The 22,725-nt window shown below is 39.9% G+C and overlaps 1 protein-coding gene across 1 annotated transcript in view; it reads right to left on the reverse strand.

The window, feature by feature from the left end:
* Nucleotides 1-22,653, reverse strand: part of COPG2 (COPI coat complex subunit gamma 2) — a 117,002-nt gene extending 94,349 nt beyond the window's left edge. The window contains exons 1-5 of the mRNA XM_044246575.1: nucleotides 22,537-22,653; nucleotides 21,402-21,454; nucleotides 20,748-20,828; nucleotides 18,107-18,178; nucleotides 276-355 (exon numbers count right to left, since the gene is read on the reverse strand). Of these exons, the coding sequence (XP_044102510.1) occupies nucleotides 276-355; nucleotides 18,107-18,178; nucleotides 20,748-20,828; nucleotides 21,402-21,454; nucleotides 22,537-22,573 (323 nt within the window). The 5' untranslated portion in view covers nucleotides 22,574-22,653. The remainder of the gene's footprint in view (nucleotides 1-275; nucleotides 356-18,106; nucleotides 18,179-20,747; nucleotides 20,829-21,401; nucleotides 21,455-22,536) is intronic.
* Between the last annotated feature and the right edge of the window lie 72 nt (nucleotides 22,654-22,725).

Below are 22,725 nucleotides of genomic sequence, written 5' to 3' on the forward strand. Positions count from 1 at the left end.
GTGCGTTCACATATTATGATGAACATTTAAAAATGTATTAGCAAATCTAGTAGCATTACCCTTTGTGACTTCTTTACTTTATCAGGTAGGCCTGGTTTTCACATGACGACAACCACATTCTAGGAAAGAATACTTTAAGATTTTTTTTTAACTCTTATTAGCTTTCTTACAGTCAAAAAAGTAAAATTAATAGAAAAAGAAGAACAAATATTCCATGAAATACATGTTAGGTTCTCATGTTCTAACCTCATGTTAGGTTCTGACCATTCACATACCTGCTTGTGACGATTATCACGTCCTCAGCAATTGTAGCCATTTCTTTGATGGTAAGGTAGCACATTCTTCTCAGCGTTTGCTGAAAAATTATTTATAAAAGGCAACAGGTTATTCATTAGGAAATGCTTCTTTAAACTCTTGAAGTGAGGGCCCCAAGTAGATATATTTAGAAGGTTTTGTGGTTTTTTTTAAAGATTTTATTTATTTATTTGACAGAGATCACAAGTAGGCAGACAGTCAGTCAGAGAGAGAGGGGAAAGCAGGCTCCCCGCCAAGCAGAGAGCCCAATGTGGGGCTCGATCCCAGGACCCTGAGATCATGACCTGAGCTGAAGGCAGAGGCTTAACCCACTGAACTACTCAGATGCCCCTAGAAGGTTATTCTTTTTTTTTTTTTTTTTTTTTTTAGGATTTTGTTTATTTATTTGACAGAGAGAGATCACAAGTAGGCAGAGAGGCAGGCAGAGAGAGCGAAGGGAAGCAGGCTCCCTGCTGAGCAGAGAGCCCGATGCGGGACTCGATCCCAGGACCCTGAGATCATGACCTGAGCCGAAGGCAGCGGCTTAACCCACTGAGCCACCCAGGCGCCCTAGAATGTTATTCTTAATAAGATTCTCATCTACTCAAAAAATCCTTTTGAAAATATCTGGATGAGAAAATATTCAGAACACTGCTGTTTCCTAAACAAGGAAATGATGCACTGATATAGTGAACAACATCGAGGTGAAAATTTTAAGATTTAAACTAAAAATTTAAAAATCCTATTGATGCAGAGATCCAAACTTTGACAGTGTGAATCCAAAGACATAGGTTTCCCCAAGTGTGAAAGACTTATCCTGGAAAATGTATTTTTACAAATACTTTAAATATATGGATGGAGAGAGATTAGACTCTATATCTCCCTCAGTCCAGCATATGCAGATGTTTTTCCTTGAAGTATTTGTGCTTGTAGAACCAACTTTCATTTTCAATTACCAAGCTATTTTAATTACCAAGAATAAAAGTAACTGTTCACCTAACGATAGTAAAGTTTCATCTATGCTCCTCCTCACCTGGTCTCTGGTTTATTCATACACTATGGGCCATGGTTCCTCCAGCCTATCTAGCCTCATTCCCTACCAATGATGTCACACTTCTTATAAGTAGTGAAACTCAAATGCCTCAGACCCAGCTCCAGACTCCAAGCTGGACAAAGAACCTGGTGGAGACTACTGAGCCCATTAAGCAAAGAGAAGAAGGAAGTGAGGATTCTCATGGTAATTAAACACAGAAAAAAATCACCCCAAGAAAGAGAAAGCCAGTGGGGGTCAGATGAATGGGGCAGATAACACCCATATGAAACAACCATGAGAAGAAAACAAAAAATAAAAACCAAAACTTCAGAGCTGAAGAATATTTGTCACCCCTCCCCCACCAAAATAAAAATCTACTGCAAAGCAGAATAAAACGAGAGATACAAAAAATTGAACTAATCTAACAGTACATTAAAAGGATTATTCACCACGACCAAGTGGGATTTATTCCAGGGCTGCAAGGTTGGTTCAACATCTGCAAATCAATCAATGTGTTACAATACATTAATAAAAGAAAGAACAAGAACCATATGATACTCTCAATAAATGCTGAAAAAGCATTTGACAAAGTACAGCATCCCTTCCTGATCAAAACTCTTCAAAGTGTAGGGATCGAGGGTACATATCTCAATATCATCAAAGCCATCTATGAAAAACCCACAGCAAGTATCATTCTCAATGGAGAAAAACTGACAGCTTTTCTGCTAAGGTCAGGAACACAGCAGGGATGTCCATTATCACCACTGCTATTCAACATAGTACTAGAAGTCCTAGCCTCAGCACTCAGACAACAAAAAGAAATTAAAGGCATCCATATCGGCAAAGAAGAAGTAAAACTGTCTTTGCAGATGATATGATACTTTATGTAGAAAACCCAAAAGACTCCACTCCAAATCTGCTAGAACTTGTACAGGAATTCAGTAAAGTGTCAGGATATAAAATCAATGCACAGAAATCAGTTGCATTTCTATATACCAACAACAAGACAGAAGAAAGAGAAATTAAGGAGTCAGTCCCATTTACAATTGCACCCAAAACCGTAAGATACCTAGGAATACACCTAACCAAAGAGGCAAAGAATCTGTACTCAGACAACTATAAAGTAGTCATGAAAGAAATTGAGGAAGACATAAAGAAATGGAAAAATGTTCCATGCTCATGGATTAGAAGAACAAACATTGTGAAAATGTCTATGCTACCTAAAGCAATCTACACATTTAATGCAATCCCTATCAAAATCTCATCAATTTTTTTCAAAGAAATGGAACAAATAATCCTAAAATTTATATGGAACCAGAAAAGACCTCGAATAGCCAGAGGAATGTTGAAAAAGAAAGCCAAAGTTGGTGGCATCACAATTCCAGACTTCAAGCTCTATTACAAAGCTGTCATCATCAAGACAGTATGGTACTGGCACAAAAACAGCACATAGATGAATGGAACAGAATAGAGAGCCCAGAAATAGACCCTCAACTCTATGGTCACCTAATCTTTGACAAAGCAAGAAAGAATGTCCAATGGAAAAAAGATGGTCTCTTCAAAAAATGGTGTTTGGAAAATTGGACACCCACATGCAGAAAAATGAAACTGGACCATTTCCTCACACCACACATGAAAACAGACTCAAAATGGATGAAGGACCTCAATATGAGAAAGGAATCCATCAAAATCCTTGAGGAGAACACAGGAAGCAACCTCTTCGACCTCAGCCGCAGCAACTTCTTCTTAGGAACATCGTCAAAGGCAAGGGATGCAAGGGCAAAAATGAACTCTTGGGACTTCATCAAGATCAAAAGCTTTTGCACAGCAAAGGAAATAGTCAACAAAACCAAAAGACAAGTGACAGAATGGGAGAAGATATTTGCAAGCGACATATCAGATAAAGGGCTCATATCCAAAATCTATAAAGAACTTATCAAACTCAACACCCAAAGAGCAAATAATCCAATCAAGAAATGCGCAGAAGACATGAACAGACATTTTTGCAAAGAAGACATTCAGATGGCCAACAGACACATGAAAAAGTGCTCCACATCACTCGGCATCAGGGAAATACAAATCAAAACCACAATGAGATACCACCTCACACCAGTCAGAATGGCTAAAATTAACAAGTCAGGAAATGACAGACGCTGGTGAGGATATGGAGAAAGGGGAACCCTCCTACACTGTTAGTGGGAATGCAAGCTGGTGCAGCCACTCTGGAAAACAGCATCGAGGTTCCTCAAAAATTTGAGAATAGAGCTACCCTAAGACCCAGCAATTGCACTACTGGGTATTTACCCTAAAGATACAAATGTAGTGATCCGAAGGGACATGTTCACTCAAATGTTTATAGCAGCAATGTCCACAATAGCCAAATTATGAAAAGAACCTAGATGTCCATGAACAGATGAATGGATAAAGAATATGTGGTATATATACACAATGGAATACTATGCAGCCATCAAAAGAAATGAAATCTTGCCATTTGCGACAATGTGGATGGAACTAGAGGGTATTATGCTGAGCAAAATCAGTCAATCAGAGAAAGACAATTATCATATGATCTCCCTGATATGAGGAAGTTGAGAGGCAACGTGGGGATTTGGGGGTTAGGAAAGGAATAAATGAAACAAGATGGCATTGGGAGGGAGACAAACCATAAGAGACTCTTAATCTCACAAAACAAACTGAGGGCTGCTGTGGGGAGGTGGGTAGGGAGAGGGTGGTTGGGTTATGGACATTGGGGAAGGTATGTGCTATGGTGAGTGCTATGAAATGTGTAAACCTGGCAATTCACAGACCTGTACCCCTGGGGCTAATAATATATGTTAATTTAAAAAAGAAAGAAAGAAAGAAAGAAAGCTGTGAGTTAACTTCATCCTGAAATGTTTTCTGACAGTTAAAGATAGCTATGCCAGCTACTCTACATGTCAGACTTTGAATAAAACATGAAAGCATTAAAAAAAAAAAAAATTGAACTAAAGCCAAAAAATGGGGGGGCCCTCAACATTAGTCATAAGGGAAATACAAAAAAGCTTATTTCAGATACCACCTCACACCCACCAAAATGGGTAAAATTTAAGAGTGACAATACAAAGTGTTGGCAAAGATGTGCCGGTGACTATTGAAACACAATGCCTAAACAAATACACTGAAATGTTGAATAAAATAGGAACAAAAAATTTTACTATGCAGCCAAAGATAAAATGAAGTGAAATTCACAGATGCCAACTCAGAAAAGCAAACACCTCGCAGCCACAGAAGTACAGGCCCAGAGCCTTCCAGGCAGAGGATGAAATATCTAACGTCTAGGAAGGACAAGATTTTAAAAAGTATATTCTTTAGGCTCAGGAAAAATTATTCTAGGTAATAACTCAGAAATATAGCAAGAAATGGAGAGCGAGGAAAAGTGGTACACAGTAACGAGGTAGTCTAGTTGAGCTACAGAACAAACAAATGAACGCGTATACATACACTCAATTGATCTTGGACAAAAGAACAGAGGCAGTACAGCAAAGCAAAGATGGTCTCCTCACCAGATCATGCTGGGACAACTGGACACCCACATGCAAAAGAATGAATCTAGACACAGACCCTACACTCTTTATTTATTTATTTATTTATTTATTTGACAGACAGAGATCAAGTAGGGGGAGAGGCAGGCAGACAGGGAAAGGAGGAAGGAGGCTCCCCGCTGAGCAGAGAGCCCGATGCAGGCCTTGATCCCAGGACCCTGAGATCATGATCTGAGCCAAAGGCAGAGGTTTAACCCACTGAGCCACCCAGGCACTCCCAGACCTTACACTCTTAACAAAAATTAACCCAAAATGGATCACGGACCTAAAAATAAAATGCAAAACTGTGAAACTGCTAGGAGAAAACTTAAATGACCTTGGGATGACTTTTTAGATACAACGACAAAAGTATGATCATAAAAGAAATAATGAATAAGCCAGTCTTTTGGGGGGGGTTGGGGGTGGGGAGGAATAGCAGATGGAGAGAAAGAATCTTAAGCAGCATCCACAGCAAGCATAAGCCCAATGCAGAGCTCGATCTCATGACCCTGAGATCATGACCTAAGCGTTGGATGCTCAACCAACTAAGCCATCCAGGCACCACCACCAACCCCCCACCCCCCACCTTTTTCTAGAGACAGAGAGAAAGAAACCAGCCTTTATTTAAAGTAAAAACTTCAGCTCTGCAAAAGACAATGTCAAGAGGATGAGAAGACAAGCCACAGACTGGGAGAAAATGTTTGTAGAACACCTATCTGATATAGGATTGTCACCCAAAAATATACAAAAACCCCTTAAAAGTCAAAAATAAGAAAAACAACTTAAGTAAAAATGAGCCAAAGAACTTAAGATGCTTCACTTAAACAGATAAACAAATGACAAATAAAGATATGTAAGTATAACAATTGAAGTACAAGAATTCTTCATAGATTATAGATGCTCCACATCATATATCATTTGGGAAAGGCAGATTAAAACAAGATAGCACTACACTCTTAACAGAATGACCAAAATTCGGGGCCTGGGTGGCTCAGTGGGTTAAGCCTCTGCCTTCAGCTCAGGTCATGATCCCGGGGTCCTGGGATTGAGCCCCACGTCAGGCTCTCTACTCAGCAGGGAGCCTGCTTCCCACCCACCCCCCGCCCCACCTGCCTTTCTGCCTACTTGTGATCTCTGTCTGTCAAATAAATAAAATATTTAAAAAAAAAAAAAAAAGAATGACCAAAATTCAGAACACTGATAACACCAAGTGCTGATGAGGATGTGGAGCAGCAGGAACTCTCTCATTCATTGTTGGTAGAAATAAAAATGGTACAGCCAATTTGAAAGAAGGTTTGGTGATTTACAAAACTAAACATACTCTTACTGTACAATCTAGCAATCATGTTCTTTGGTATTTAACTAAAGAAAGTGAAAACTTATGTCCACATAAGAACCTGCATTTCCATTTGTACCAGAAAATTCTGAAAATGTCGATCAGCATGGCCAAGGTGCATACAGAAACTTACAGCATTATTAAAAATTTTATTTTATTTTTAATTTTTAAAAATTTTTAAAGTAATCTCTACACCCAACATAGGGCTTGACGTACAACCCCAAGATCAAGGGTCACACATTCTACTGACTGAGCCAGCCTGGCTCTCTATAGCAGCTTTATTCATAATTGCCAAAACTTGGAAGCAACCAAGATGTCCTTTAGTAGGTGAAAGGATAAACTGTGGTACATCCAGAAAACAGAATATTACTTAGCACTAAAAAGAAAATGAGTTATCAAGCTGTGAAAAGACATGGAGGAAATTAAATGCATATTACTAACTGAAAGAACCAATCTGAAAAAGATATGTGCTATATAATTCCAGCTACATGACATTCTAGAAAACGCAAAGCTACGGAGACAGCACAAGCATCTGTGGTTACCAGGGTTTGGGGGATAGGATGGGGAATGATTAGTTGGATCCCAGAGGATCTGTAGGTCAGTGAACATACTCTGTATAATATTTAATGATGGACGCATGTCATTACACATTTGTCCAAATCCTTATACTGTATAACACCAAGAGTAAATATTAACATAAACTATGGATTCTGTGTGATTACGATGTGCCAATCTAGCCTTATGTATTGTATCTAATTTACCACTCTGGTTAAGGATGTTGGTAATGGGGTCTCTGTACCTTCCTTTTAATTTTGCTGTGAACCTAAGACTTCTCTTAAAAAATAAAGACTTTCTCAGGGTGCCTGGATGGCTCAGTCAGTTAAGCATCTGCCTCCAGCCCAGGTCACGATCCCAGGGTCCTGGGATCGAGCCCCGCTTCAGGCTCCCTGCTCAACGGGAAGCCTACTTCTCCCTCTCCCACTCCCCCGGCTTGTGCTCCGTCTCTCACTGTATCTCTCTGGGAAATAAATAAATAAAATCTTTAAAATAAATAAATAAAGACTTTCTCAAGAAAGTGGTGAGGACATGGATAAATCGCAACGAACAACCCAAAAACCCACAAGAAATGATGTGTTATGACACACAGGAGTAAACGTGCATGTGTGTATAAATATGTTCACATATATGTTTAAATATTCATATACAAAATAAGAGTGTCCTAAGGTTCTCAAATCTTCCACGAACAGGTACAAGATAAAGATAAATATTAGATTCTGAAGTCAAATAACCATGTTGTAGTTTGTAGGGTAACCACCAAAAGAACTTCCAAACTATTACCCCACTAATGCTTTGTTCGTTTTTATTCAGTCTTTTTTCTCTCTTAGTTTCATTTTGGATAATTTCTATCTGTCCTCAAGGTTACTGATTTTTTTCTTCCCCTACAATCTCTAATCTGTTATTAACCCCATGAGGTGTATTTTTCATTTTACATGCAAGCTCATATAAATTTCTTTTCCTTAACTTCTAGAAGGTGCACTTGGGTCTCTCTGGATGCCTTCCATTTTGCTCCTCATTCTTATGTCTTTCTATATATTCTTAGGCACAAAGGCTCTATATATAATGGGTGCTTTATTTCATCATCTGCTCTTCCCATCATTATATCACTCTGGCTTTGGATCTATTGATCCATTTTGCTCCTGGTTATGGAAAATATTCTCCTGCTTCTTGGTTTACCTCATAATTTTTCATTGGATGCAGTACACTGTCAAGTTTAGATGCTAGATTTTGTTGTATTCTTTTACGTAGTATGATACTTTACTCTTCATGAGATTAAAAACCTGGAATCAGTATTTTTACTTTTGAGGTTTGCTTTTAAGCCTTTTTAAGCTTTAGCACAAGTCTCATATGTCCCCATTGCTGAAGTGATGCCTTTCTGAGAACTATACCAAATGACAAGGTTTTTCTGTTCTCCCTAGATGGAAATGGGGACTATTCCCAGTCCTGTGTTCTGGTGATTCTTTCTTTAGCCTTGGAAGTTTACTTTTACATAAGCACGTATCAATTCTTACCCAGGGATTCAAGGGGAACCCCTCAGCAAACTGCTGGAACTACCTCCTTCCTTTCTTGCTTCTCTCCCTCTCCCCTGACTTCTTTCCTCCCTATTACTCTGCTCTACAAATTTGCGCTTTCTCGGTTGGCTTTCCCATACTCCAGAGAGATAACTAGGCTCTTTTTCCATGTGCCCTCCTTGACCTGATACCTGTGATCTGCCTCTGGGCAGTGAGCTAACGCAATCCTAGAGCTCACTTAGTTTTTCTTTCTCTTCAGATCACAATCCTGGGATGCCTGTTAATCTAATGTCTAAAAACTACTGTGTAATATATTTTGTTTGACTTTCTAGGTATTTGCAGAATAAGTAGCAGAATAAGCCTCACCCCTTGACTGCAACATGGCTAGAAAGAGAACAGAAATATGTTTTGAATATCAAAACATACAGTGAATTACCTAGGGACTCTTTTATTATTCATTTTCAACACCAATCCATTGTAATTAGAGAACACAGTTTGTACAATTTCATTCCTTTAAAAATTTGTTGCATCTTGCATTATGGCTCAGTATATAGTCGATTTTTATAAATGTTCTTTGTGTGCTTCATTTACATTTAATGTAGATAGTAATATATTCAGGTCTATATTTATCATCTTATATGATTTACATTTGTCCTTCTTGATTAATCTATCTTTCTTTCCCCCTTCTCATGACTTGATTTTTCAGCATTCTAATTTTTTTTGCACAATTAGTGTGGAAGAGAGAAACAACAGAGAAAAATCAATGAAACAAAAAGCTGGTTCTGTGAAGAGATCAATAAAGTTTATAAAGTTCTATATAGGCTTCTAGGAATAAAAGAGAGAAGATACAATTTACCAGTGTCAGAATGAAAGAAGAGACATTACCATAGATCCTACAAACACTACAAAAAATAAGGGAATATCATGAACAGTTTTAGGGAAACAAAGTCCAATAACTTCCATGAAATGGATAAATTCCTTGAACTACCAGACCTCACTGAAGAAAATAAATAATCTGAATAGTATCATATCTATTTCTGTTTAATGGAGTTAATTTTTTAAAAGGTTCCTTTAAAAAAGACAGTTTTGGAGAGCCTGGGTGGCTCAGTTGGTTAAGCATCTGACTTTTGATTTTGGCTCAGGTCATGATGTCAAGGCTATGAGATCAAGCCCCTAGTTGGCTGTATGGGTGCTGGGAAAGGAGACTGCTTAGAATTCTCTTTCCCCCCTCCCTCCACCTAACCTCTCCCCCTTAAAAACAAAAAACAAAAAAACATGGCTTCAATAGTGAACTCCATCAAACACTTCAGGAAAAATTAATGATTCTACAAAAACTCTTCCAGAAAGTGAAGAGGAAGAAAGGAAGAACACTTCCCAATTCATTTTACAATGCCAGCCTTATCCAAATACAAAATCCAGACAAAAATATCATTAAAAAAACCTAGAAATCAATATATTTCATGACCACAGATTAAAAAATCCTTAACAAATTTTAACAAACAGAAACAAAAGACTTTATATTTTCCAGAATAATAAATAAATGCATCTTACCATATTAATAACATACTGAAAAAGAAAAGCCATGATAATCCAATGGATATAGAAAAATCATTTGACAAAATTCAATACCCATTCTCTTACACTCACACATACACAATCTCTCAGCAAACTAGGAATAGAATGGAACTTCCTCAAACTGATAAAGGCCATTTGTGAAAAACTTAAGAGCTAACACCACGCTTAGTGGTGAAAGACGACATACCTTCCCCCTAAGATCAAGAACAAAACAAGGAGGTCCCCTACCATCACTTCTATTTATACTGTATAATAGTGTAAGATGACAGAAAGACACATAATCAAAGGCAAACAGATTGAAAAGTAAAATTTCTAAGGTATCTTCCAAAATATCCCTAGAACTAACAAATGAATTTAACAAAATCACAGAAATATGCAAAAACCAATTTAATTCTAGAAACTACTTATAAACAATACAAGTACAATAGTATTTTTTAAATCTTAACTACTTTAGGGATAAATTCAAAAATATGTCTAAGCCTTGTATGCTGAAAGCTCCAATACTGCCAGCAGGAATTAAAGAGACCTGAATAAGGGGAGATAAATACCATGTTTGTGGAGTAAAAACCACAGTATTATAACGTCAATTCCCCTCAAATGGATCTTCAGATCCAATGTAATCCCCCTCAAAGTTCCAGCAGACTTTAAAAAATAGAAATGGAAGCTGATTTTAAAATTCATATAGAAAGCAAAGGCCCTAGAAGACCCAACCTTTTGAAAAAGAGGAAAAAAAAGGAACACATGCACTACCTGATTTAAAACTTACTATAGGGGCGCCGGGATGTCTCAGTGGGTTAAAGCCTCTACTTTCAGCTCAGGTCATGATCCCAGGGTCCTGGGATCGAGCCCCACATGGGATTCTCTGCTCAGCGGGGAGCCTGCTCCCCACTCTCTCTCTGCCTGCCTCTCTGCCTATTTGTGATCTCTTAAAAAAAAAAAAAAACTTACTATAAAGATACAGTCATCAAGATGGTGTGGTACTGGAATAAGAATAAAGATCTGTATCTTTGAATAAGATAAGAATAAGGATCCTTACCTTTATTCTTATTCAATAAGGATCTTTATTTCAATAAGATTCAATAAGGATCTTTATTCTTATTCAATGAAACAAAACAGAATGTTCCAGTGTGCCAATGTAACTCAGTCATCACCTCTTCCCCCTCCTTCCATACTAAGATGCAACGATTCCAGTACCATTTGTTGAGAAAATAAAATAGGAGGAAAAGGAGGAGATGGTGAAAGGAGGAAGAGGAATCCAACCCTTACCTTATACCATACACAAAAATTAATTCAAAATGGATCAAAATGCCTAGAAAAAGGCATAGGAGAAAATCATTGTGACACTGGGTTAGGCAAAGAGTTCTATAATTCATATCAGAAGTATAATCCACAACAGAAAAAAAATTGATAAACTGGATTTCATCAAAATTTAAAGCTTCTAGGGGTGCCTGGGTGGCTCAGTGGGTTAAGCCTCTGCCTTCAGCTCAGGTCATGATCTCAGGGTCCTGCAATCGAGCCTCGCATCGGGCTCTCTGCTCAGTGGGGAGCCTGCTTCCCTCCTCTCTCTGCCTGCCTCTGCCCACTTGTGATCTCTGTCAAATAAATAAATAAAATCTTAAAAAAAAATTTAAAGCTTCTATTCTTTGAAAGGCTAGAAAATGAAAAAACAAGCTACAGACTGGAAGAAAATAGTAAGAAACACAACTGATAAAGGACTTGTATCCAGAATACATGAAGACTTCTCAAAACTCAAAAATAAGAAAATATACAACCAAATTATGTAAAAATGGGCAAAAGTTATGGACAAATCCTTCAGCATGGAAGCTACCTAAAGAGCAAAAAAAAGCACACAAAATGATACTTGAGATTATTAGTCATTAGGGAAATGCATATTAAAACTACAAAGAGATACCACTATACACCTATTAGAGGCTAAAATTAAAGAGAAATAAATTTTAAAAAGCAAAAAAAGACAATACCAAGTGCTGGCCAGAAAGGCAGTCACTAGAACCGTGATGGCAGAAATGGAAGAGAGGTTGGCAGCTTCTTACCAAGTTAAACATATGATCCAGCAATCCCACTCCCAGGGACTGACCCAAGAGAAACAAAAACTTATGTTTAAAAATCTATACCTGAATGTTTATAGCAACTTTATTTGTAACCATCAAAACATGGTAACAAACCAAGTATCCTTCAAAAGGCAAACAGATAAACTGAGGTATGTCCACATAATAAAACACTACAATGAAATAAAAAAAAGCCAACTCCTGAAGCAAACAGTAACACGGACAAACATCAAACACCTTATGCTAGTGACTCAAAAGGCTTCCTGTGGTCTGATAGGACTTTTGTGACCTCCCAGACAGGCTAGACGAGGCAGAAAGAAGACACCAGTGGTTGCCTGGGGCTGAGGATGGTTAGAATAGATCATAAGCAGAGGCAGGAGCGAACTTTCTGCAGTGATGGAAACATTCTAAATCTTGATTGCAACAGTGATAATAACTACTGTATACATTGGTCAAAAGCCATAAAACTATACCGTAAAAAGGGTGGATTTTACTCTATGAAAATTATACCTTTTTTTTTTAACGGAGGAGACAAGAGTATAAGTGAATAAAAATACAAGCAACATATTGGGAGGATATCAAAACACCTATCTGATAAAGGTCTTACATCCAGAAAATATAAAGACAACTTGCAACTGAATAAGAACACAAAAGACGTGATTTTTTTTTAAAAAAGTAGAAGATCTGAACCGACACTTCACCAAAGAAGATATACAGATGGCAAACAAGTATGTATTTGCTTAGTACATTCCTCATGAAGAAAATGCAAATCCAACAATGCCACTTCTAGATATTAAGCAAAGAAAACGAAAGTAGGTCCACACAAAGACCTCTACTTGAATATTTTTAGCACCTTTGTTTATAATATCCATAAGCTAGAAATCACTCAAATAACCAGTACTTGTGAATGCATATGTAATACAGAACACCTCCATACAGTGGAATATTACTGAGCAATAAAGATGAAAAACGACTGATACAAAGACTTGGATCAGTCTCAAAGGCCGGATGCTCAGAGAAAGAAACAAGACATTAAAGTCATAAAAGGCTATATACTAGATGATTAAATTAAAGTGAAATTCTAGAAAATGCAAAACTCTGTTGTCAGAAAGTAGATCACTCATTGACTTTCAGGAGCTAGGGGTGGAGGGAGGAGTCAGACAACTAAGCGACATAGGGGTGCAGTCTGGGGTGATGAGAGGTTTCTGTGTCGTGAATGTGGGAATGGTTCTCGGACTCCAGACATGGGTCAAAACTCACTGAACTGTACATTTAAAATTGGTGAATTTTATTACTTTGTAAGTTATACTCGACAAAGCTGATTTTTTAAACACTAAAATGAAAAAGTTTTCCTGTAAGTCAGCAAGAGGAATATAAATAAGCAAAGAATATGAACAGACGATTCACAAAGGAAGAAAGTAAAACGGCCACTTAACATAGGAAGTTTCAAGTGCAGTGATGATCATGAAAATGCAAATTAAAACCACAAAGAGATGCCATTTCACATTCTTATGAATGGCAAACACTTTGGTCTGATAATAAGAAGTTATTATCAGAACAAGTAAGGACTTGAAGCAATGTCTGTGTAAATTAGGACAAGATCAGTTCAAAGATCAATTTGATAAGATTGAATCACTGCCATTACCTAGAAATTCCAGTTGTAGGTCTCTATCCCAGAAAAATTCTATGTGCACAAGACATGTACATAAACATTGTGTATGGTATCACTTGTAACAGCAAAGGAGTGGAAGCCACACGTATCTACCCTGGGAGAATATATAAATGAGGAGAGATACTGTGTATTAACACACTGGATCACAAGCAGCGGTGAAACTGAATAAAGTGGAAGTACATGCAGCGAGAAGGCTGAACTTGAAAACATTAATTTTGAAAACTGCAGTAACAATATGGTCACTTATATATTTTTCTGAGATTTATTTATTTATTTATTTGCAAGACAGAGAGTGGCAGGAGGGGCAGGGCGAGAAGGAGAGAGAAGCCTCAAGCAGACTCAACATTCAGCATGGAGCCTGGCATAGGGCCCGATCCCAGGACCCTGAGATTATGACCTGAGCTGAAATCTAGAGTTGAGTGCTCAACCGACTGAGCCACATAGGCACCTCTGAATACATACTTACATATGTAAGTAAGTATATAAAATACATACTTATGTATTTTTTTAAAGATTTTATTTATTTATTTGAAAGAGAGAGAGCGCGCACAAGTGGGGGGAGGGGAGGGAAGGGAGAGGGAGACGCAGACTTCCTGCTGAGCCAGAAGCCCACCGCAGGGCTCAATTCCAGGACCCTGGGATCACAAACCAAGCCCAAGACAGACGCTTAACTGACTGAGCCACCCAGGCACCCCCACTTATATTTTTAAACACATAAAAATGCTAAGTATAGATTATGGATACAAACATATGAAATACATAGAGATATAAACACTGATAGGAGGTTACCAATCTCAAGATAGCAATTACCCTCTGGTAAACGATGGCTGGAAAAGGAAGAAGCCTCCCATGCTGCCAGCAAAATCCCCACTTTCCTCTCCTCCCCACAAAAACCATACCCCCCTTTCCATATTCTGCCTAAGGGACCCACAAAATGAATCACAGCATGCTGCACCTGGCTCCTTACCACAAACACTACAAAACCCTGAAATGTCCTGGTCATTACTCATCACGTGGTCATTTACCGCCATGCAGCTGGGAACAGCATCTAATCAGACTCTAACTTCCATCCTTCTCAAATCCCAAAGCTTCCACCAAGTTCTCTGAAAAATCTCAGCAAAATTCCTTATATCCTTAATTCTTCACCGAAAGCAACCATCTTGTCTCTAACCTGGTTCCTCCCTGTGAATTCCCTCCACACACCCCTCCCCACACCGTCCCCTCCACCACCACCACCCCCCACCCCGCCCCCACCTGCAGCCCTCCCAAACAATGGCTGTTGTCTCTCCTTTAACCCTCATCAACCAGAACTACAGGTAGAGAAGCTCACTGCCTGTTCAAAATCTCAGCACTGCCTTCTTTCACTGTGCCTCGTTCTCCCCGAAAAATCTCTGGCTTTAAAGCTTATGCCTTTAGACAGCATCACCCGCCAACACTCTTGACTGTATATACAGACTTCCGGTTACTTCCCTTATTTTAAAAAAATATATATTAGGGGCGCCTGGGTGGCTCAGTGGGTTAAAGTCTCTGCCTTCAGCTCAGGTCAAGATCCCAGGGTCTTGGGATAGAGACCCGCGGCAGGCTCTCTGCTCAGTGGGGAGCCTGCTTCCTCCTCTCTTTCTGCCTGCCTCTCTGCCTACTTGTGATCTCTGTCTGTCAAATAAATAAATAAAATCTTTAAAAAATAGAAAAATATATATTAGTACCTTGTTTACCATCACTATCTTCAATATTAGTCCAGTAATAATTATTGGTGACTTTATTTTTTTTAGAGACTTTGTTTATTTATTTTGACAGTGAGAGAATGAGGGAGAACACAAATAGGGAGGAAGGGGCAGACAGAGAAGGAGAAGCAGACTCCCCACGGAGCAGGGAACCCCACATGGGGCTCGATCCCAGGACCCTGAGATCATGACTTGAGCTGAAAACAGATGCTTAATCAACTGAGCCACCCAGGTGCCCTATTGGTGACTTTAATATCCATACAGACAGTATTTCTAAAACTCTAACCGCTTGACAGAATTGACTTCTCCCAGGACCCGTCCTCCTTCCTTCTGCAATCACCCACTTCCACTGTCACCCCCTTCAATAACCACATCCCTTTCCTAATTTCGTTTCCAAGCATTTCACTCTCCAGCCACCACTCCTGACTCCAACAGCCCTTTCACTATGTCAACTCATGGATCCGATCAACCCTTTACTGCCCCGATCAGCCCCTGTTCATTCCTGCCTCCTAACCGGATTCCACAGTTAATATTTCAAGCTCTCAACTTCCTTGCTCTTCCCTCCATTTACTAACCTGGAAAAATCCTAACCCTGACTAAAGCCAATCTCCAACTGTTCCACGCTTTAACCAGAAGTCTGCAGCTGGAGGAAAACATTCACCATACTACCAGCTAATACTTTCAATTCATGGCCACTAACCCCAAGGGGCCATTCATACCGTCCAACAACCTACATTTCCCCAATCCATTTCCTAGAAAACGATTTCATGCCTTCTTTCCTTAATACAACCTCTGGGCCAGAGGCTTCGAGTTTGTCCTTGCTCCATCCCCTCCCTACTCCACAGCCAACTCTTCTTCCCAGCTGCCACCCCTCTGGGCAACAGCAACCTGGGGCTGCAAATTCACAGAGCCACAAAGAGGCAACAGCCTTCCATAACTTTTATAATAATCCCTCTCCATGACCTTGCTCCAGCAGCCTGAAATGCCTGGCTTTCTAGTCTAACACCTCTAATACATAAATCTATAAAAATCACAGTTGGTTCTGCTTCCCTGATTGAACCCTGAATTCCTGGTAGAGGAAGCAATTAAAGGGAAACGGGACCTTAACAACAGAAACCTGAAGGTGCTTCTCTGATTTGATAAAAGGCACTAATGGCCCTGTTTCCAGTGGTAAAGGGGAGACTAGTCACCCATGGCACGCAGAGCCAAAATACTTAAATCATCACCTGCAGAGAAGCATCATTAAGGACCTATAGAAGAGAAGGCCTAGGTAACCCAGTAGTTGCTGCCATAGAATTTTTGTAGAAATGTATTATACAATAGGTTAGTTGCTTCTAAGTACACTGGAGAACTTGGTAAAAGAAATGAGTCCAGAGTTTTAAATTCACGGCTCAAGGTCTGGGAAAGAGACTAGAAGTCTTCCATAACACTTTCATAGAAAGCCTGTGTCATGTGGACGCAACGCTGAGAATTCTGAAAAGCAAACCCTCCATGAGGCTAAAGACAATGAAAATTCAATACACACCCTGTGAGGCTTCTTAGATTAAAGGGAAGACTTTGAACTGGGAAGGAGCAGGACCCTGAAAATTGGGATAGGGACATATAGGAAGATTCTGATGAAGCCGAGTACCTTGAACTCTTAAATTCCCCAAGACTCCTCTACAAGTAGAAGCAGCTCTTCATTCTCAGTCTGAGCAAAGAGTCTCCCTTTGCCTGAAGAATCAGTAATGACCTCACCTGAGACAGCTCCCCTACCCACACTGCTAAGTTCCTGGAGACCTATTCCCGAAGCCTATCGTTATCCAGACATATAACCACACTCAAATCCTAGAAGTTCCTGGAGGTTGGGCACAAAACGTGGCCTGTAAAGGTATGCAGTTACATACCAAAAATAACCGCAAGATTTGGACAAGTTACGTCAACAGAAAGCTGGGAAGTCTATCTCGCAGAACTCCCTCCCCTGTAGGTTCTGAGCTAGAGCTGGGCGAAAGAGAAATGTGCAGCACATTTAGAAAACAGAAGGAAAGCTGTAGAGTCACGGTGCTCTGGAAGTCGGGTGCTCTAAGGCAGTGAGATACAGACAAAGAGATGCTGGCAGCTTTAGTTCGTCCTTACGCTTCTTTTTCCCTACCCTGTGTCCTCTTCCCCACACTGCTCCTGCTCTTCTTCTCAAGTGGCCAGGCCCGCCACTTACCAGCAGCAATCCCAAGCCCCCCAGAAACTTGACTGGGACTTAGAAATGTGGTAGCTACGTCGGTGACTTCTATCAGCCCATCTTCCCGGGGGCATGCTGCACGCTGGAAAATGAACAGCTTTTGTGACTGCATGAGAGATCTGTGAGGGAAGACCTTTACACTGTATACTGTCAATCTTTCACAATCAAATGGCTTTTAATGAACATTTAAAAATCTGATGAAGAGGCACCTGGTGGGGCTCAGTGGGTTAGGGCCTCTGTCTTGGCTCGGGTCGTGATGCTGGCATCCTGGGATTGGGCCCTCCGTTGGGCTCTCTGCTCAGCAGGGAGCCTGCTTCCCCCTGTCTCTCTGTTTGTCTCTCTGCCTACTTGTGATTTCTCTCTCTCTGCCAAATAAATAAATAAAATCTTTGAAAAAAATAAAAATATAAACAAAAAATAAAAATCTGATGAAGATAAATAATGTTTAAGTAATTTTAAATATTTCAAGCAATGTTTTCTAATTTGGAACACTCTAAGCTCCCCAAGAAGAAAGAATAAAAGGAGCTTTTCCAGCCTAAAAGAAGAAAATAAAAAGACTTACATCATTAGATTGAAACAATCGAGTCATTGCAAAGAAGGCTTCTGTGGCTTCCGTAGTTCCAAAGTGTTCCCCCTAAGGAAAATTGAAAACAACTTCTTAAACTTAAAAAAAAATTAAAAAAGTATATTAAGGATTTTCCTTTTTTTCCTGCAAAAATCTTTTAGAACTCAGGGGAAAAATTTCTTTGTAAACATTTTGCCTCTGAGCTATTTTTCTGGCTTTCAATTTATAAACTTGTATGGGCATTGTGTCCGCTCCTTACTTGAAATAATTCAGTATTATACACCATGCTAGAAAAGTTCTGGAATAGTCGTCTCTAACCTTTTAGCAGGAACTATTTTGATTTCCCTAGAGAACCACAATTTATAAGGAGGTAGAAAGTAGTAGCAAATTGAGTTCCTAATCAGAACGGCATGTTAATACTACACTGCCTACAAGCAGAGATCACACCTTTTATATTTCTATAATCCAATGCCCAGCACAAAGCCTGACATATTATAGGAGCACAATAAATATTAAATTATAAAGAACTATATATTAGGAATCCCAGAAAATATGGTAAAAAGGGACCAACCAAAAAGGCAGGAACTAGATTAGTTATATAAGTTAGGCTTTGGATGATGCTTTGGATCAGAACTTTAATATGCTTAATAAATCATCCGAGGATCTTTCCAAAATGCAGAATCGGCTTTAATAGCCCTGGGTGAAGGCTGAAATTTTGCATTTCTAACGGGCTGCTGGTGATGCAAATGCTGCTGAATCTGAGAATGGCATGTTTTTAAGTAGCAAGATGTGAGATAACTTATTTCACTCACAGTCAAAAAATTCCAGATTAGAGACCACCTGAGACATTAACATTTGAATAACCAATTTCATTAAAAGCAATCCTCATAATGCATTAGCCTCAATCACTTTTCAGGGCTTCAGATCTCGCTCGGAATATAACTAGTTCTCGATCTATTTGTTATGGGTATAAGAATAAACAAATTTTGGTGAAAAACTTTTTAAAAGTTGAGTTTGAAACACAGAGTATAAGAATTCACAGTTCTTAAATCAGAGGACCCAACATGCTCATCAGTCAGAGACTTCCCTCCCTTTCCTCCGTAAATACTTAGTGAACATATGGAAGTCCAGGCACTTTTCAGTAAGCTCAGTAAACCCTAAGTCCCTACTTTTGGGCTTCAAATTCAGAATATATGAGTAGATAGATCAGCTGTGGTAGGAATTTGAAAGTATGTTTCCATAAAGCAATACCAAGAACTAGGCCAAAGATAAAACTAAGGTTCCCAAACCTGTTTCTGTAGTTGACTGTGTTTATTTATCAGATTACACTGGTAATTTTCTTATCAAGATAATGAAGTGTTTCAACATAAGTTTTCCATCAAAGAGGTACTGGTCAATATAAAAGTGTGTGTTACTCTGCACTGCCTTCAACTACTCAAAACTCTGCTTATACAATGGATTTAGCCAACTTGGGCTCAATGTGTGTTATGAAAAATTAAATCAAACTGACTTTGTCCTAAATGCTTCTAATATGCTACCACAGAAGAATATGATGTTGGTACACGATGATATTTTCTGTCAATAAGTATTTGTTGCTCAGTCTCCACTTGCAAAGGACAAACCTTCATCATGTCTTCAGTAATGAAATACAGTAAAAATCTGATATTCTCATGAATTCATATTGAAAACCATGGTCTTCTGAACACCATATGTAAGCCACCTGAAGTATATATAAATGTATATTTGTGTGTGCATGTGTGAGTGTGTGAATCTAAGAAACAAAATCACATTTTCTAAGGTCCTAGACATTTCATGAGAATTTTTGGTCTGAAGCAAAACAAAGAAACAAACAAAAACACGAGAAAAAATAAAATTAATAGCAATAACAGCAAACGGAATCCATGTTCTATCAGGGCAAATACTATTGTTGGTTTTGTCTGCTATGTCCCCAGTGCCTCAAACAGTGCAGAGGAATCAACAGGTGTATTATAAATATTTGCTGAATGACTGAATGAAAACTATTCCTGAATGTGCATGTCCACAGGATTGTTCTCAGTGCTTTCCATTCATTATCTCATTGAATCATTACAACTTTAGAAAACAGGCATTATCATAATCCCCATTTATAGAAAAGGACACTAAGGCACAGAATGGTTAAGCGCAGAATCATATTGCTTGCCGTGGTACAGTAGGGATAATACATATAAATTCTAAATATGAAAATCAAAGCTTGGGGAAAAAAAAAAATCACCACTATACTCTTCCCCCTCCAAAAAAAGTAAACTATCTATCTGGAATTTAAGATTTTGTACTGTATTTTTGGAGGGACATGAGACCTCTGAACAAATCTAAACAACATGTTTTAACATCAACTAAAACTTGTTAAATTCAAATCAAGATTGAGGACCTACTATGCATTTAGCTGATCTAGTACCTCATGAATAAAACAGAAGTATGTGTCATAATCCTTGTCCTATATAACCTTTACATATCTTTACCTGAATCAAACACTGTATATTTTTAAATTAAGTGAATTTAAAAAAAAAAAAAAACAACTATATTTTCCGGAAAGCATTTCACTGCATGTTATGTATTTCTATTCCAGGAAGCAAATCTAAGGCAAATCAAAACAGTTTACCTGGTTCAGTAAGTAAAGAATCTTTGTAAGAATATGCAAACATCTTCTTGGATTGATGGGTGTTTCATTGAATATACGAGCCTGTGGGACAAAAATATTGTTATACATAGTATATTTTCTATCATTTCTATCACAGATTACAAAAAATCAATTTTAATCAAATAAACTATATATTTTGATCACAATATCCAAATAATGTTAATTGCTTACAGTTATCAATTTATCACAGTATATGATACATTATTACACATGGTCTTGACTTTCTATTCCATACTACCTCTTTCCCTTAGACCTAGAACTTCAACTGTATGTGCTTTATGTGTTAAGTAAGAATCACAGTATTTACTCACAGCATTTGAATACAATTAGTTTAATGTCTGCAACTTCCTTCAGTAACCTTGTACTTTACACCTCTTTGGCATTTTATTTAAAATTATCAACATGTAGGAGAGTCTACATGTTTTTGCATTTCCATAGGCTCTAGACCCTCTGAGGATTAAGCAACCATCTTTTTTCTCCCTCATGTCTGTATTCTCCGAAAACATTATTGCATTCCTCAATTCTTATTTTGGGTCATCCTATTCCAGGGGCTCTCTGACCACCATTCTAAAATGGAATAGAAAAGAAAGAACACAGAATACTTCCAAGTCATACCTCTTGTAAGACAGCACTCTTCTCCAGATGCCGAAAAGGATTGGAGCCACTACCTATGTTATAAACAAAAAAATGTCTTTAAGAGCTGTCCTAGACAAATTTATGTCTACAGGTTATTGAATGCTTGGGACAGCTCACCTAAGTGGAGTGACCACTTGGATATCAAAGTGAGAATCCTTACAAATACACATACAAATTGAATAAAATCATTCCGATTCTGGTACTAGCTGTCTTTGCTAGCCATTGGAGATCTTGTACTTCTCTTTTGCAGGATCCCTGCCCAAAATGAGTGCCCTCTTCCCCTGTCCTCTTTTCACATGAATGTGACAAGTGTATGTCACGGGCACACAGCTAAGATGGATGAGATGGTGGCTGGGCCCTTTGGATCTCCCCAAAGGCAAGCACTATCTTACATGTTTCCAACAATTACTGCGAGGCAAAAAAGAGTTTAGCAAAGAACCCTATCATATCAAGCTGGAAGAGGCCATGGAGATTTCCTAAAACCAAATCTCGACCACACCATGGGAGAGCAGCACCAAACACTGGGGGGTTTTGGTTTGGGAGTTTGGAGGGGGTTGTTTTCAGGTGGCTTGGCATCTTCCTTGGCATCTGAACCCCCTGGGGGGCGGAAGACTAGAAGGTACAAGGCACTTCCAAGTTCGTACACACACGTACACACACTGTCCCGTCGAGCCCAGACCCGCTACGGGCCTACCACGACCAGCGCCCCCCGCTCTCACACGCGCGCACCCACTCCCTCGGCCACGCGCCGCGGGCCCGCCTCCTCTGCGGACAGCCCACCCCCCGCGAGCGCGGCGGAGGCGGCTCCGAGGGGCTGCGCCCTGGGGAGGGGGCGGGAGCGGGGGCGGGGCCGCCGAGCCGCCGGACGCGGCGCGCGGGCGCGGGGCGGGAGCGCGCGACCCGAGGGGAGGCTCCGGCGCCCGGGGGAGGGGCTAGGGGCAGGCCCCAGGCTGCGGCAGAGCGGAGCCGGGCGGAGGGAGGGGCGGGCTCCAACTCCTGCCCCCTGGCACACCGGCGCCCACGCCTTCGGGTCCGCGGCCCCCGAGAGCAGGTGTCGGCGGGCGGGGAAGGGGCCCCAGCGGCTGAGGGTGGGCGTCAGAAGCCCAGCGCGTACCAGACTCCTCGTCCTTCTTGTCGAATTTTTTAATCATCTTGGACGACTTCCCAGCGCCCAGACCCACCGCAACCGTCCCAGGCGCCGCAGCCGGCGAGCGGAAGAGACTGCAGGAAGGCCGGCCCCGTGCTCTGGCGCCGGTTGGGTCGCCGTCCCGTCACTCGGGGAGAAGGCCCGCCCTCCCCCGGC

This window comes from Neovison vison, chromosome 4 (assembly GCF_020171115.1).
Source record: "Neovison vison isolate M4711 chromosome 4, ASM_NN_V1, whole genome shotgun sequence".
Taxonomy (NCBI): Eukaryota; Metazoa; Chordata; class Mammalia; order Carnivora; family Mustelidae; genus Neogale; species Neogale vison.